A 16833-nucleotide genomic window follows, 5' to 3' on the forward strand; every position below is an offset into this window, starting at 1 on the left:
TATGCATTGGTTTGATTATAAATATTATAATAATTTGAATATTCAATCAGTCGGAATCAGAAAAAACAAATATTTTCAGAATTCAGATATCTCTCATGAAAAAATGTTCTCATTTTAGTTACTTTTCAAAGATAAGAAGAAAAAAATATATAGTTGGAGAAATAGTAAGTATATTTCATTTTTGTATAAATTATAAAAGAATCATTATAATAAAAATATTAAGAAATTGAAAAAAATTCACTCGCCGTTTTGCCTCCTGTGAGGATTGAACTCACGACCCCTGGTTTACAAGACCAGTGCTCTGCCACTGAGCTAAAGAGGCTGGTGACAGCTGTAGTGATTTGGTAATATATGATTGATTGATATTAATATTTCATCATAAAAAATTCTGTCTTGCAAATTGAATAAATTCAGTTATAAAGTATTTCCTCATCATTGAAAACATTCAAACTGCATATTTAACAAAGATTTTCCCCGTTTCTTCTTCAGTTTTTTGATTATATCCTCATCTTATCTCATAATTTTCTTTCGTATCTCAGTGCTATCTGAGTAACTTATTTCATTTTAATGCAAATGATACTCGGGTTATTCCAAAAACCTTTTTTATTCATTTCAAATGCAATTAATAGAAAATAATATCAGAATAAATTCTATTATTTATTACCTTATTCTATACATTCATCTAATATTACAATTTATTTTTGGAATCAGTGGAATCCTTCCAGGAGGTTTATAATATACAATATTGACAAATATAGACATTTCCCTACATGAAATATTATATTCTAAAATCATATTGGTATAAGAGCTGCACTCTGCTGCTTTTCATGGATAAACATCTTGGAAATTCCTTAAAAAATTAATGTTCTCTGTAACTGATGAGGAGCCGACAGCGAGCAGTTTATCGAATTTTTCGGTGGGTAAGGCTGTTGGTAACACTGGGAAAGCTAAACACTGACAGTTTACATTTTCCAATTGACCATATTCACCGTCGCCATATTGTTATGCGACAATACCAACTACCCAGTGTTCCCAACGAAGAAATATTGAGTTTACTAGAAAAATTCCACAATATAAAGTTTCTAAGTGAAGTTTATGTGTACCTTTTCTGGCTGCTACGTCAGATAGGCTTGTTTGGGACAATATTTTGCAAAAATTTCACCTTTTGGAAATAAAAACATTAGTGAAAGGTGGTTTTCTGAACAAATTAATTGTAGCCGAGTGTATAAATGAAGGCTTCGCTTCATTTTTGGAAATAGTCAGTGGAAGAATAGTCTCTATGGCTGATAGTATTTTTGATATTAGCGGTATTTTTCTAGTAAACTCAAAATTTCTCCGTTGGGAACACTGGGTAGTTGGTATTGTCGCAAAACAATATGGCGACGGTGGATATGGTCAATTATTTTCCCATGTATTATCCTATTTCCATGAGTCATTCGAATTCAAAATGAATATATAAATCTGATGACCCGGACCTCCCTTCGAGGTAAAGTGGAATTGTAAACTTTACCGTTTTCAATATTTGTCCCATCCTGAAGTAATTGTTCCCTATTTTGACCTTGCACTATTTTTTCAAGACACTAGAGACTGAATTATTTACTTGAGAATTGTCAATTGCTTAAATTTGATAATAAAGTTATGTTTTAGATAAGGAATAATTTGGATATCTATATACTTTCTACACCAGGAAATTTTAATTAAAATTTGTCAACATGAACAATTTCGATGTTTTTAATGACCTAACTTTGTGAGTAAGAAATTTATATACTGAAGCCAATCTTTAGTTGAGCTTATTTTTCAGATATATTACACCTGAAAATTTTTATATTCAACCTGTTGGATATGATGTAATGGTCGTCATTGATAGAACTACAGAAACAATATCTGTTTTGAATGTTGGTCAGATACCAGCTGCTAACAGTAAAAAAGACTTTTGTGGTTTTTTGGGAACAATAAACCTTCTAGCTGGTCGATATTTAGTAATTGCAACACAAAGACAACTTGTAGGATATATAGCTGGTCATGCGATATGGAGATTAGCTAAGGCTGAACTTATACCTTATTGTCGAAGTATGTTGCATTTGAATCAAGATCAATTAGTTGATAATAACACACACATTGCTATGATTGATCAAGTATTATCAACACCATATGTATACTTCAGTTATTCTTATGATCTAACACATACTCTTCAACGTCTCCACGATATTGGTCCGGATTTCTGGTCTCAATCTCTCGTGGAACGTGCTGACCATAGATTTGTTTGGAATGGAAATTTATTAAAAGGTTTAAAGCGACCTGACTTGAAAAATTTCTGTTTACCTCTACTTCATGGTTTCATCTCAATAAATCAGTGTAGAATCAATGGTTTAGATTTTACTTGGGCACTCATATCCAGAAGAGGTATTTACCGAGCAGGTACCAGGCTGTTTAGAAGAGGTGTTGATAGAGATGGTAATGTGGCAAACTTTGTGGAAACTGAACAAATTATTGATTTCAGAAATGATCGTGCAAGTTTTGTGCAGATTCGTGGCTCAATACCTTTATATTGGAATCAGTTGCCAGACTTGAGATACAAACCACCACCGACAATATTGGATATTGATCCTAATGAGCATAGTATGGCATGTGCGAAACACTTAGAAACTACAATGGCAATATATGGCAAACAAATTTTGATTGATTTGGTTGATCAGCATGGTTCTGAAGGAGTTTTGGAAAGGACGTTCAGTGAAACTGTGAAGAATCTGAATATTTCTTCTGTTAAATATGAACCGTTTGATTTTCACTCAGAGTGTCGAAAAATGAGATGGGATAGGCTATCAATACTTATGGATCGCATAGCTCCAGATTTGGAAGAGAATGGGTTCTTTTTGATTTTGAGGGATGGTTCTCTATCTTCCTTGCAGGAAGGAGTCTTTAGAACTAATTGTGTTGATTGTCTAGATAGAACTAATGTAGTTCAGAGTATGCTTGCCCACAGGAACCTTGAGATTGTACTTAGAAAGCTGCAAATATTAGCTCCAGGGGCACCTTTGGAGAGTCAGATTTCATTTGAAGTATTATATAAGAACGTTTGGGCAGATAATGCTGATATTATTAGTACCCAATATTCAGGTGAGGATCTTTCAAATTTTGAATTGATTTCACTTACTGAAAACACAAATAATATTACAGTGGACTCTCGTTAACTCGAAATATTTTCAATCCCCTTGGAAAAACCTGTCTATGCCGAAAAAGTTTCCATGCATAACTCGAAACGATTTTACAGATATATTTTACCATTTTCACCTCTATAACTCGAAGAAGCACCAAATTTACCTCTATAACTCGAAGTCAGTAGTTAATTCCAAACCCCGCTGCACAAGTTGAAACTTGTCGATGAATCGAGCGTATTTAATGATGCAATAATTGCATTGTGAGGTTTTATAGAATTTTGTTTTATTTGTTGCTTAGTTATGTTAAGGTTGTTGGAAATACATTTTTTATTTAATGTTTTTTATCCCGACTTTCCTAAGCCTCCGAGAGACCTCTCGGTAGAAAACTTATTCAGAGTTTTCACTCTCAATTTATGAAACAAGCTTAAAAAATTTGATTCAAATACTCCTGCGCAATAATTGCAAGAATTTGTCAGGATTAAAAAAATGTTACCGAAAAAGAAACGAACAATAACACTATGAATTAATTAACTCTTGACGTTTTAGAGTCTAAATCAGACTCCTTCATCAGATAAACTCTTAAAATATTTAGAATTTGTCAATTGGTTTTTGTTAACATAAAGACACGTTGATCTATTTCATTGTGAAATTTTCTATTGTCAATTCATTTCTCAGTAAATTCATCAAATATGTATGATCTACTCTTATTATAGGGAATAAATATCACTATTCTTCATCTCTATAACCCGATTATTACCATTTGGTTTACCTCTCGGATTACCTCTATATCTCATCACCTCTGTAAGTCGAATTTAATCAAGAATGACCTGTATAACTTGAACTACGCCTATGTCGAACTATTCGTAACTCGACGAAAAATCTTGGTCCCGTGGTTTTCGAGTTAAAGAGAGTTAAAATCAGTTGTTATTATCTTTATGCAGTTTGAACTTCTTAATGACCTGTTCCATTAATTTTGGTAGCATTTTCCGTTTATTAAACATTTCAGGGACATTTCATATTTATTTATTTATTCACAAAGGAATACACAGGTGATTTTCACACCCAAAAATAATAATAATATACATATGTAAATTTTTTTAACATATCACATGAATTTGTTTATAGTGAGTCAACTTTTAAAAAACATTTATTCAAGAGTGGTTCGTATCTGGAAGATTTGCCTGATATCCACGTTCTAACTGAAGGAAAACCAATATCATCTAGTGTTTGCAATTCACTCATTACAAATGATTTGAAACCGAAAAAACTTTCACGCAAAATCTTTATCGCTTTTTCTTCATTTTATCAATAAAATCTTTTTCTCATGAACTAATGATTTTTAAGCATAAAATGAATTACGGCCTTCAATTCCTAGTAATAGCTATAGTTAATGAAAAAAAACAATGGTAATTGAACATTTCAAATTTAAATTAAGCTATCGATTATCAGTCGGAATAATTACAAAATGTACCATAACTACAAAGCAAAAAACAATCATTAAAAATAAAATAAGATATAGGTAACCAATTGGTAATTTTGAGATAAAAATATATGCAAAATCTCAAAAGATGGAAACTGTAGTGAAAAATAATAAACAGGGTGTTTTCTTCAAGATTGAACTTATTCAGTGCGGAACTGATTTTTTCCTTGTTGTATTGAAGCAATAGATGTTAGCCAAAAAAAAAATTAGGTCAAATCCATCATTAATTAAAAGTTATACGGAAACAAAAAATTCAGACAACACCTTGTATATAAAAGACTATACGACTTAGAATACTCATATGGGTGCATTTTGAAATCAGCTTGATGGTCTCTAATCCAATTTTTACATTTGTCCATTTACTCGTGAACCACCCTGTATATCATATTTGAAACAGTTATTCACTTCAGACGATAAAATATCATTCTATACTTAAATAGTTGAGACTGTTGAGAGTTCTCCGTGCTCGAAGCACTTCACAGCACATTAGTGCTCGGTACAGTTCTGATCAGAACCATAGGAAATTCAAGCAAAATATCGAAAAAAAATTACGAGCTTTTGAGCGCTCTTTCATTTATTACGCATGCGCAGCGAGCACCGTATATTATGAAATTTCAGAATATTCTTCAATGGAATTATATCATCGAAATTTAAATCGAAACCCATACACCGAAAGGTAACAAATGGGATACAGATTATATATATCGTCGGCTAAGAGTGTAAATCTGCTATGTCCATATTGAACAATTTCACAGGAGACCAAAAAAACCGTACAGTACAGTGTTATAATAATAATAAGAGAGTTTATTCATGAAAATACATTCAATAGACTAGATTTACACTCTCAGCCGACGATATATAATTTGAATCGAATTATGATTTCAGTACTCTCTCTTATAACTCAAAAATTAGAAATTTTGAGTGTCATTGTATTGGCAAACAATGCACTCCTTCAATATGATTCTCTCTGAGTTTACAGAGAACTTACTATTCTACTAACGTTGTAATATGTTCAACAAATCATTTTGACAACGGTGTTGTTATCCCAGAAACAAAAATTTTATAATCAAATTTACTAAAATAGAACATTGTTGTTGAAACGTTTGTTAAACATTAATAAACATACTGTGGATTAAAGTGTAATTACTATAACTTCAGTTCTTTCTTCCAATGTTTGATTGGCCTGTGTAAGTAAATCTTTCAAAAATTTCAGGTACTGGAGCTCTGAAGACAGATTATACAAGAACTGGAAAACGCACAAAAATGGGACTCATTCAAGACGGAATAAATTCAATGATGAGATATTATAAGAATAATTTCACTGATGGCTTTCGTCAAGATTCTATCGACCTGTTCCTAGGAAACGGTGAAGTTATGACCCCGATGAGAGTTGAAAGAGGCTGGCGTTATGTAACATTCCCTTCTGTTCTACTTGTTGCCATGGCTATGTTTGTTGCATCAGCTGTTTTCCCACAAAGATATTCAACGGAGTCTCTCATGTACCTTCTCTTCTGGGGCTCTATGGTGGCAGCAACAGCTACAACAATCTTTCGTTATGGCAAAGAATTTATTGATAGACCCCGACTCACACAAATCTAGCATTCTAGTCATTTTGCTACACCGTTTAATTTTTTTATCTTAAATATTTGTATATTTATAAATAAATTTTTGCAGTAGATATATAAATAGAACCGGTTCATCTTATTGTATCATTAAAATAATTCTGAATTGATTTGTTTTTTTTTACTCTCTTGAATAACAACTATGTTAGAAAATTTAAAAAAAATAGTGATATCAGGTGTGTGAATAAGTCTTTCCCGTTTTTTGTAAGAGATGGCGCCACCAATACTGTGCGAGTATTTAATGGTTACATATGTCATAATCAAAGCTTATTCATCTGTCAACAATTCCACACTAACACATTAGTTGAAATTTTTTCGCATCATAAATTTTTGAAATCGTGAAAATGTCGAAATTTGAGCCGAGTCGACGTCATTTGCGGGAAGTTTCACTTTATTGGTTCAATTTGAAGAAATCTGCTGCCGAGGCGCATCGGTTGCTTCAGGAAGCTTATGGAGAAGGTTGTGTCGATGATTCAAGTGTTCGCGGATGGTTTCGACGCTTCAAAAGTGGCGATTTCGACGTGGAAGACAAGGAGCGTTCCGGGCGGCCGCAAATCTTTGAAGATCAAGAATTGGCGACTTTGCTTGATGAAGATTCGTGTCAAACGCAAGAAGAACTTGCTGAAGCATTGGGAGGTGACCGAACAACCATTTCCAAGCGTTTGAAAGCCATGGGAATGATCCAAAAGCAAGGAAATTGGGTGCCGTACGAACTGAAGCTGAGAGACGTCGAACGGCGTTTTTTCACTTGCGAACAGCTGCTTCAGCGACATAAAAGAAAGGGTTTTCTGCATCGTATCGTGACTGGCGATGAAAAGTGGATCCGTTACGATAATCAGAAGCGAAGAAAATCATGGGGACTACCCGGCCATGCATCATCATCGACGGCCAAGCCAAATATTCATGGCGCCAAGCTCATGCTCTGTATATGGTGGGACCAGCTAGGTGTGGTTTACTATGAGCTTCTGAAACCGAATGAAAGGATCACAGGCGAGGTCTATCGACGACAATTGATGCGTTTGAGCCGCGCACTGCGAGAAAAACGGCCACAATACTCCGACAGGCACGACAAAGTTATTTTGCAACATGACAATGCTCGCCCACATGTTGCACAGCCGGTGAAAACATACTTAGAAACGCTCAAATGGGAAGTCCTACCCCACCCGCCGTATAGTCCAGACATTGCTCCGTCTGATTACCATCTCTTCAGATCGATGACGCATGGCCTGGCTGAGCAGCACTCCTAGCAGCATTCCTACGAGGAAGCCAAAAAATGGGTGGATGACTGGATAGAGGCCAAACCGGTCGAATTTTTTCGCAACGGGATTCGTATGTTGCCAGAAAGATGGGGAAAAGTTGTAGCTAGCGATGGCCAATACTTTCAATAATTCATTTGTAACCATTTTTTCACAATAAAGGCTCAAAATTTGAAAAAAAACGGGAAAGACTTATTCACACACCTTATATAAACACAAAAGTAATGAATAACAAGTTTAATCTGCGTTTAATAGATATACCTTGAATAAGGAACGCCATTTAAAGGGAGTTTTGGGGTATTTTACATCAAGTAGATAAATTGTCTACTTATCACCCCCCCTGGAGTATTACTGATAGTTGATACCAAGAACAATGACATCATATTAAATCACTATTAATCACATCTATTTGTGCAACAGTTCTGTTGTTTCAAAAATGGCGCATTAAAGACAAACTTTCTAAAGATGTCGGTGCTTTTCTCGAAATTTTCTATTTCAGTATACCTACAATTCAATTAACCTGAAAATAGAGTTGATTGTAGGAAAAATAAACATAGACAATGGAAAACTTTATTTTACATGAATATAACAGCAATATGGAAAATTGTTCTTACTGAATAACGAATACAGCGATTTGATTACCAATATTGTTTAGAATTTATAAGAAATTACATAATAAATGATCTTTTGGTTTTTAATTTTGACTCAGTTTTTAAGTTAAATAATACTGTGAAGAAACTTCAACTGTAAGATTATTTTCAAAGAAATAAAATCATACTCACTTTTTTCCTAACAATTACAGATATAAATATAATTTGACCCAAAAATAAAAACTATAGATTCAATTGAAAACATACTGCTTGCATAAGGCTCTCAGAAATGTAGCTTTTCTTGAATTACTAGCTTCCCTTTGTATCTCCTCATTGTTACTTGAATTTATTTCCAGTAAACCCATAACTTGAATAGCACATTTTTTTCTTTGAAACTCGCCTCTTTGATTATGTAGATGAATTAAGTATTCTAAAATGTTTATATCCCAAAAACAATGGTAATATGCATCCACTGCATCATTTCCCGTTTTTGATTCTCTTAAATAATAAAAGGCTTGTTTGTAGTTTGGTTTTTCAAGGAACTGATAAAGAACTGCTGCTTGAGTGTAACAGTTCAAAGATGTAGTGCACTGTATTAGTCTCAAATAGAGATCATCATCGTGAGGAACAGGAATGTTAAAGTAGTCAGTTTGAATTAAAAGAGACTGCAGATAATACTTAAGTGCTCTTTGATAATGATCCTTGACTGAAAAAAAAAAAATAAAATTACTATTCTATATATACAATTGAACTCCTAAATAAAACGAATTCACAGTTTATGAGAAGTCATTACATCAAAATCATATTCCTGCCTCAGTTGCAAGATATTGTTCTCAGCGATAAGTGGTTTCAGCAATAATAGCTACGCTCTCGCACAGTTTTGTGGAAATATTTGGCAGAAATTCTCTTTCGATTCGACTTATTTGGATTTTAAACTGTGAGGTTATTTGAATTTCTCACAAATGTAGGCAATATCCTTAATGAAAACTGCGTGGAGGCCTTTTACTAGATGTGATGTATCATATACTAATTCTCAAATCTACTTTATAATATAATAAATATCATAATGATTTACAATAGAAAATCATGTTTCATTGTAGTTTTTCTACACCTTTTTCATATATTTCTGAAATCATTAGAGGAAGAAACCTTATTAATTTAAAATAATTCGTTCCATCAAAATATTAAATAATAAAAAATTATCAGAGAATTTCTTGTTGAAAAAATATGGGAAAGTCTTACCTAAATTCACGTCTCCCATCAGTCTCAACCATTTAATATTATTTGGATAGAATTTCAGTGCTTTGAGTGTCATTTGTCGTAATAGTTCAGACACTGCTTTTACATTACATGGTTGTGTGCTGAGAAAAAATTTTTTTAAGTAAATATTGGATATTATCTACACTGCATCAAGTTATTTCTTTGACAATGCCTAAGATGTTTCCTATCCAATTATTAAAAACTTTACATAGTACAATTGATCAAAGGAATGTCATCTATATTTATAGTATCCGATATAATGATAATAATTATTAGTGTGGGGACAAAAATAAACTAGAAAACTTCGAAGACCATTGGTTTACTACTCCCATTAATAAAACTCTGGAGTATTCTGAAAAAGTTCAACTCTGAGTACTTTACAATTCAAGTTTTGGAACTTTTGGAATCTAAAAATCGTCTGTTGGAAACTACAAGAGCTATTTGCATGAAATTTGATATACTAAGTGTATACTATACCGCATTTGTGCTTTTAGCTCATGAATCAAATTTGCCAGTTTGGTGGCTTGAAACCTAGGAAGACTTTTTCGAAAATTGTATGTCGTAAAATAATGAAATCTGCTGTGCAATATTTAGCTGTCTTTTAATGACTGAAAACTTTCGGTTATACCAGAAACAGACTAATACTTCTTTATTTCAAATGGTACACCCAGTATATTATTGCATCATTATTACATTATATAGCTTTTTTGATAACAATTTAAGCAATATGCCATATCTTGGGTAAAAACTGCAACGGTTCATGAGTTCATGGGATTCTTACAAAGAAATGGCTGTTGTTACAATTTACTCATGAATCGTTGAGCTTTTATCAAGGTGTGGCATATTGCTGAGTTTATCATCAAAAAGGATATCTAATGATGCGATAATATACTGCCATACTGGTGTGCCGTCTGAAATAAGGAAGTAGTAGTCTGTTCCCGGTATAATCGGAAGTTGTAGAGATCTGAAAGGGAGAAAGACCATTGTCTCAAACCCCAACATGCAAATTTTTAGCAAAAATTTAAGGTGAGTTATCCATAAACGTCGAATAGGCCATCGCGGTGAATCTGTATATATTCTATGAAATAAATATGTATATCAAATCTACATACCACTCAAAAAGTGAACATTTTTTCAAATAGAATGCTTTAAAACAAATTATTTCCGTTGCTAGATTTTGTAATACGTATCTGTAAGACTTAATCTTTTGGAGCAAAATAGTCGATTAGTTTCTAAAGTTATGGATGGCAAGAAAGATTTCAAGACTACCTAGACATCTTCCCTTAGATAAAACAAAATTAGTTGTAATTATCCTTGCACACAATAATAACAATATTTCACCAAACTTACTTATTCACACTTGAGGGCCACCAATCAACTCCTTCCACAATTATCTGTTGATCAGCCTTAGACATATCACGTAAAACATTATAGAACCGTGTCAACATAGATATTATAACTGAAAATGCTGTGGGATCCCTTAAGTTTGCGAAGAAAGATGAAACACTAGTTTTCAAATTTGTCAGTTGCGGATCTTGGTATGAGTTTCCCTGATTTCCACGTTTTGGTTGCGAAGTGAAAGTGGGTAGTACTGAAATTAAAATAAGTCATAGCAATTCTAAAAATATGACTTCAAGCAATTGAAAATCATAAAGAATTCATCGTTATTTTAAGATTTGAAATTAGAGAATAGCAACATGACAAATAGGCCACCCTTATTTAAATATTGAGCTACAACTCTTAATCCAATACTGGAGTGCTAATGAACTCTAATTACTTGAATGATTTTATAAAGATGAGATAAATCTATCTTTTATGTCCTGACCATTACTTTCTTTGTATAGCAAAATAATCGAGTACTGTGCATTACCATCTGTAATATTCATATTTTACATTTCTCATACACAAAATCCCACCAATTCCTTTGAAGAGGACAATGCCTTATAAGGAAGTCCTTAAGAATGTGAATGGCCGATTTCAGAAAAAATTTTTTTTGTAGCTTGATTCCTTGAGAACTTCATAGAAATTTTGTCCATTCCCCTAAATTTTCCAGTGTGTATATTAATTATTAATAAACATGATTTGTGATTCATCAAGGATCTTCCATGTGGTATCAAAAAATTCTAAAATAAAAATAATTATTTTCTCATATTTCAACTCACCTATTTCCCACAGAATTCTTGGAAGTTGTGGTGGAGGAATTTTCTTCAGATCAACGCCTCTCCTTATATCTTGTTCTTCTTTCATTTTGAATTTAACCCATTCCTGGCAGGTAAATGCCAGTGCTGAAGCAATTTCTGAAGAAGATCTCCGTTTGTCAAAGTTCATCAGAAAGTCCCATTTCCCCAAATTCAGAAGACAAATAACACAATATTCAGCTATTTCTGTTCGAGGCAACACTGTTTCGTTACTTTGTAAGCAATTTTCACATGCAGCAGCCAGGGCATTCTTATCTGTGAAATTAGATAATTATCTTATTTACAGATAGCCAAACAAATTATTATGAATTAATCGCTCAAATATGTCACTTTCAGGTAATTTTTTTACAATTATTTGTTTGTTATACCTATTGTGCTTTTTGGCCATTCATGTAATAATTGGACAATCTGAATAAGTAAAATCTCCCATTTTATCATCTGTCCTAACTTGGCTATGTTTGTGCCACTGTTCATTTGCAGTTCTTTTTCCAGTGTACGAATGAGCTTCAAAGATAAATCCCAATTAGAAGCAGACATTTGTTCTTTAGATTTAGCCAACATAAGGTATGCAAAATCTTGCAGAAAACCTTAAAAAAGAACTCTATTTTAATTGTATTTTGGAAATTATTAGGTAGAGAGATATTGCCTACTTTGTGTGCAAAGCAGATGGTTATATATCAGAAAATATTACTCACCTCTAGAAAGAGATTGCAATACACTTTGCAAAGGTATGGGAAGTTCCCAAAGGGGGTTTATATGCCGTACTGATATATGAATGTTATTCAAAGAAGTCATTGCAAGTATTTCTCTTACCACTTGGGGGTCATATGTAGTAATCAACTGTTGTTCCAATAATTTCATTTCACGTTTTCCTGAGGAAATTCAATACTTTATAAGTTTCAAAAATTTGTATTTTTATTTTTTTTGTCTTGTTGAAAATTTCCAAGACATTCAGTCTAGTTATCCTTCATATTTTAACGATTTAACATTAATAGATTAATAGATAGATATATAAAAAAAAAGAATTTCAATTCATTTCGGGGAATTTTCTTGATGGGACACCTCTCTCGTACAGACAATTTTTTGCGGTCCTATTGGTGTACGTCTAAGAGAGATTTTACTGCATTTAGATATTAGAGAAATTCAAATTTGTTGGTTTCATATATTTACATACCAAATATTTCTATTTTTTTCTTATATTCTTCAAGTCTGCTACTCTCCTCCAACAAAATCGAAGGAATATCCAATTCTTCTTCAAAATTCTTCATGTACTTCACATCACCAGCATCAAATAGATCACGCAATACAGGATTTGATTGGATTTGTGACAAAATACAAGTTCCTTCATTCTTTATTATGTATTTCATGAGAAATTGCTTGATTTCATTTCTATCATTATCTGAAAAATTCTTCCATGTCGATTGAATAGCCTAGTAAAACAAATAATCACCAATAAAAAACATGAAGTGAAGACACTATCAATATTTAATGATGAAAAAAATGGTTGAATATAGCGATATTCATAGGGTATTCCTTCAATTTGTAAACACTGCAATTTTTCATTTACATAGCCTATATTTCCCCTTTTATCTTCATTATTTCTTTTAATATCTCAATCATTCTTGTGAATAGTTAACAAATCCAAAAGTTTTTGACGTAGAACTTAGTCAAAAAAATATTCCATGTTCATGAATCATTTCAAATATTATATTGAATGGCATAGTTTTTAGCCAACTTCTCTTTTAATTATAACGTTTAATTTAAATTTAATAAAATTAGATTCCTGAACCAAGGGGAATGGATAGATTTTCATCCAATTTTAAATTGAGTAACTTTTTTTATTGTGTGTAGAATTCAGTAGATCCAACATTTCTACAGTTATTATCTTTGCACTATGAATTACCTGAACCACATTCTGTAACCTGCTGACAATAACCATTGTATTAAGAATCTTAATTTCGAAAAAAGTCTTATTTTTACAAAATTACTTACCCAAATAAATACATCTGGATTTTTAGCAAGGGTAATATGATATTGGTGAATGGGTTTTCTATCTAATACACATCTGACCAAATTAAGAGCTTTGATTTGGGAAAGGAGGTCCTTTACAACATAAAAACTGCCACTTGACATTGCTCCTTGTATATCTAATTCTAAATTGATTCTGTAAGTTAATGGTATTTCTCTTTTAATATTGTCTTTCTGTAGGATTCCTGTTATTCCCTGAAATAACAATAAAGTTTTAAAAAACAAACATGTAATTCCATACCTAAGTATGTACTGGATGTTTCAAAATGTCGATTGAACCTGTATAGTGACTAATAAGACAGCATTCAACAAAATATTGAATATGCAGGATGAAATTAATGATTTTATCTTCAGTTTACTGAAAGGATTTCGAAAATTAAGCTAAAAATAAGAAAATTAGGAGACTTCAAATTTTACCAAATATCAACTTGTTGCTTTTTTTGTACCTGAGTGTATCTAAAGCTTAAGGTTCGATGCTAAATTTGCAATCTGATTAGAGATCAGAAATAAATATTTCACAACAAAAAAAACTGAAGGAATTGCTGTGAAAAAAAATAATGTGAGTGTTATTTGCACACCTTATATTCTTTTTTTTCTTCTGGTTGGTTAATATTTTGTCAATTTGGAATTGTAATTCAAGAAAAATATTAGATTTCATGAAGATCTAATAATACGTGAAGGTTTTCGCACGACGTATGGCATAATGTATTGGCATAATTTTGATAATTATTCATTTATTTATTGAATCACTTAGATTAAATTACCTTCATCAAGTAGCCTCATTTAACTTTTGTAATTCACAAAAGTGTCTACAAATCTGAATAAAATTGCTGAGAAATTATTCTTGAAAGTGGGTATAGTTTTTATGAAAGATTAAGAATAAAAAAAAATTGAAACTCACCATATAGTTATTTACAATTGAACTATTGAAAGGATCAAATGGTCCACAACAAGCTTTCAGGTAAACATCTAGAATTTCTTTATCGAAGTTCAAGAAACCATTAGAGATTTTATTAGCTTTTAAGGATTCTGAACATCTTTGGAATCTCTCTGTAGCCAATTTATATTCTTCCCTATAGAAGAAATATGTTCCCAGTTCATAACAGATTTGTGCAACCAATTCTTCCTTAGATATGCTCTCAGATTTTGTCCAATCAAAATTTATATCTTCATTTATTTCAGTTGGTAATTGAAAACATTCGAATTTGGGCATAGATGGAATGTTTTCCCATTCCATACAATTTTCTAAGAATTTTACGGTGTTATTTACATTTTCTAATGTACATATGACTGATTCTTCGCTTGGAGAGATATCAACACTTCTACAAAAAAATTCAATACATATTATAGAACTAATAAAGTGATTTAAAAAAAAATCAAATCATTGATAAAAACTGAAAAACGTCCCAAAGTATCTAATAGAATGAGCTCAAAGTTTAACAGAACAGCAGTTAAAGCATTCTTTGTCATACTCTTCTTCTAGGAGATCTGTATCCTGTAACAGGTATCCCAAATTTGTTGTCTAATGAAGAGATCTACTCTATCTACTACTCCATTTTTGAGAGAATAAATTAACCACAACTAAATAGGCTCATCATTTTTCTAACTATCAGAGAAAATTGGAAAATGGCATTAAATGAATAGTTCTTGAGTCTTCTCAAAAACAGAGCCTGAAAATATGCCATTCATTTTTTTCTAACTCATAGGGATTCAGAGTCCTCTCTGGACAACAAATTCAATTTTTCAATTTCACCCACAATATTGACATCCATATGATTTCAATGAAACAAAGCCTAAATATTGCACCAAGCTTAATCCAACTATAAAAATCTCCATGAAATCTTACAATGATAAATTTTAAAAATTCCCTATATTCTGGTACTTTTCCCTTTGTCAAGGCTAATTTCTTCATGAATTTATGAAATGTACCGACACATGGATTTCTTCTGCTTTATTCTATGTATATCATTAATTTACCTAAAGTGATATAAATTGCTGATAATGTCTTTTATACATACCCCACCTTGAGTTGCCAATTTGTAGTAATTCTGTTCATCGTAACATTTAGCATCCATCTATGGTATATCAAGAAAGCAAATAAATGTTGGAGATTTGTCCATTTATTATCAACAAGTGGAATCTCTACAGGTGTTTTATCATTTGTAAAATATAAAAGGTCTTGAATCAATGCTACTTGAGTCTTGAATGGTAACAATCTGATTTGACCTAAAAACTAAAAATAGCAAAAAAAAAATTTAAATGAGTTAATCATACTCAAATCCCATTTCATGAACGCCGCTATTTTCAAAGATAGCAGCTTTAATGCAATATTTTTATTTAAATATTTTCGTTTTTCATTTGATATATCAACCGAGTTGGCAGTATTTGCTTCACTGTTCTCTGCCTCATTTTGTATTTTCATACTATCATTGATAACATCAAAAAATTTTGTAATGAGCTCAATTGGTGAAGGATCTGCAATGAAAATGATTTCAATTTGAGTGATAAAATTGAATTCATGAAATTACAAACCTGGATTTGACTTTTTCAGGTGTTCTAATAATAATTGGGGATTTAAAAGGAATTCAAACCAAAGTATGGTATCAGGAGCAATTGGAACAGTCCCGGGTCTTAATAAATCAACATCCATAATTGAATGAAATAGTTTAACATCAATTCAAACAATTTTAAATCATAAGTGTAGTTATCAGAAAATTCAATCAATTTCCAACCTATATACATATGTGGGTAGATATAAAAATGAATCAAATATGAAATCCCTGACTTTTTTTATTTTCCTACGGGATAGCTCTATCAACATAACAAGAATTGAACCATATCAACATATATTATTTTTTATTTTATAACCAATAAACAGATAATATATCATAGAGAATTGGATCTTACAGATCATAGATTGTTTTTTTTTCTATCTAGAACGGCAAATCAACATAAGCGCTACGCTACCTGGTGACAATCAGAGTAACTGAAAATATTGTTGACGTGTTTCAGGATTATTTCTGAAAATGGTCTGTTTAGCTAAAAATGAATTTGTTCCATACTTTACGGACACACTGTATGGTTGTTTTACACTTATATGGATTTACGAAATTGAATATCGGCAGTAAAAACATGGCACATCTACACAGAATGATCTTGACAAATCAAGATCCTACAAAATAATCAGGTAAACTTCTTGTCAAGTCTCTATTTTTTTTTAATTATTATCAATTTTCTACTG

The 16833-nt window shown here is 31.9% G+C and overlaps 2 protein-coding genes and 1 non-coding gene across 5 annotated transcripts; 1 reads left to right on the plus strand and 2 right to left on the minus strand.

The window, feature by feature from the left end:
* Positions 1-145: 145 nt before the first annotated feature.
* On the plus strand, positions 146-6370 carry LOC123671220 (phosphatidylinositol-3-phosphatase SAC1). 3 transcript variants are annotated; one of them, XM_045604949.1, is made up of 4 exons: positions 146-164; positions 1648-1747; positions 1802-3117; positions 5852-6370. In XM_045604949.1, exons 2-4 carry the CDS (start codon positions 1713-1715, stop codon positions 6235-6237), a joined length of 1737 nt encoding a protein of 578 aa, XP_045460905.1. In that variant the 5' UTR covers positions 146-164; positions 1648-1712; the 3' UTR covers positions 6238-6370. The 3 variants fall into 3 exon arrangements, with proteins under 3 accessions (XP_045460905.1, XP_045460904.1, XP_045460902.1); XM_045604948.1 differs by lacking the exon at positions 146-164 and adding an exon at positions 1393-1486; XM_045604946.1 differs by lacking the exon at positions 146-164 and having other exon boundaries at positions 1402-1747.
* Trnat-ugu lies at positions 251-322 on the minus strand. The gene has a single exon. It is a non-coding gene; the product is annotated as a tRNA-Thr (tRNA).
* A 1702-nt stretch (positions 6371-8072) lies between the features above and the next one.
* Positions 8073-16465, minus strand: LOC123684597 (integrator complex subunit 8). Its single transcript, XM_045623916.1, has 12 exons — positions 16125-16465; positions 15867-16067; positions 15611-15818; positions 14494-14914; positions 13557-13787; positions 12739-12994; positions 12260-12436; positions 11933-12151; positions 11529-11819; positions 10717-10957; positions 9349-9467; positions 8073-8812 (listed from the first exon to the last, which is right to left on the minus strand). Exons 1-12 carry the CDS (start codon positions 16240-16242, stop codon positions 8358-8360), a joined length of 2937 nt encoding a protein of 978 aa, XP_045479872.1. The 5' UTR covers positions 16243-16465; the 3' UTR covers positions 8073-8357.
* Between the last annotated feature and the right edge of the window lie 368 nt (positions 16466-16833).

This window comes from Harmonia axyridis, chromosome 1 (assembly GCF_914767665.1).
Source record: "Harmonia axyridis chromosome 1, icHarAxyr1.1, whole genome shotgun sequence".
In the NCBI taxonomy this organism is placed as follows: domain Eukaryota; kingdom Metazoa; phylum Arthropoda; class Insecta; order Coleoptera; family Coccinellidae; genus Harmonia; species Harmonia axyridis.

Excerpts from the sequence above, each read along its gene's own strand:
- LOC123671220 (XM_045604949.1), top strand. The coding sequence starts at position 1,713 with ATGAACAATTTCGATGTTTTTAATGACCTAACTTT. Across the intron at positions 1,748-1,801 it reads GTTTTTAATGACCTAACTTT|ATATATTACACCTGAAAATT; the intron begins GTGAGTAAGAAA and ends CTTATTTTTCAG. Across the intron at positions 3,118-5,851 it reads TATTAGTACCCAATATTCAG|GTACTGGAGCTCTGAAGACA; the intron begins GTGAGGATCTTT and ends CAAAAATTTCAG.
- LOC123684597 (XM_045623916.1), bottom strand. The coding sequence starts at position 16,242 with ATGGATGTTGATTTATTAAGACCCGGGACTGTTCCAATTGCTCCTGAT. Across the intron at positions 12,152-12,259 it reads ATTGCAATCTCTTTCTAGAG|GTTTTCTGCAAGATTTTGCA; the intron begins GTGAGTAATATT and ends TTCTTTTTTAAG. Across the intron at positions 8,813-9,348 it reads GATGGGAGACGTGAATTTAG|TCAAGGATCATTATCAAAGA; the intron begins GTAAGACTTTCC and ends TTTTTTTTTCAG.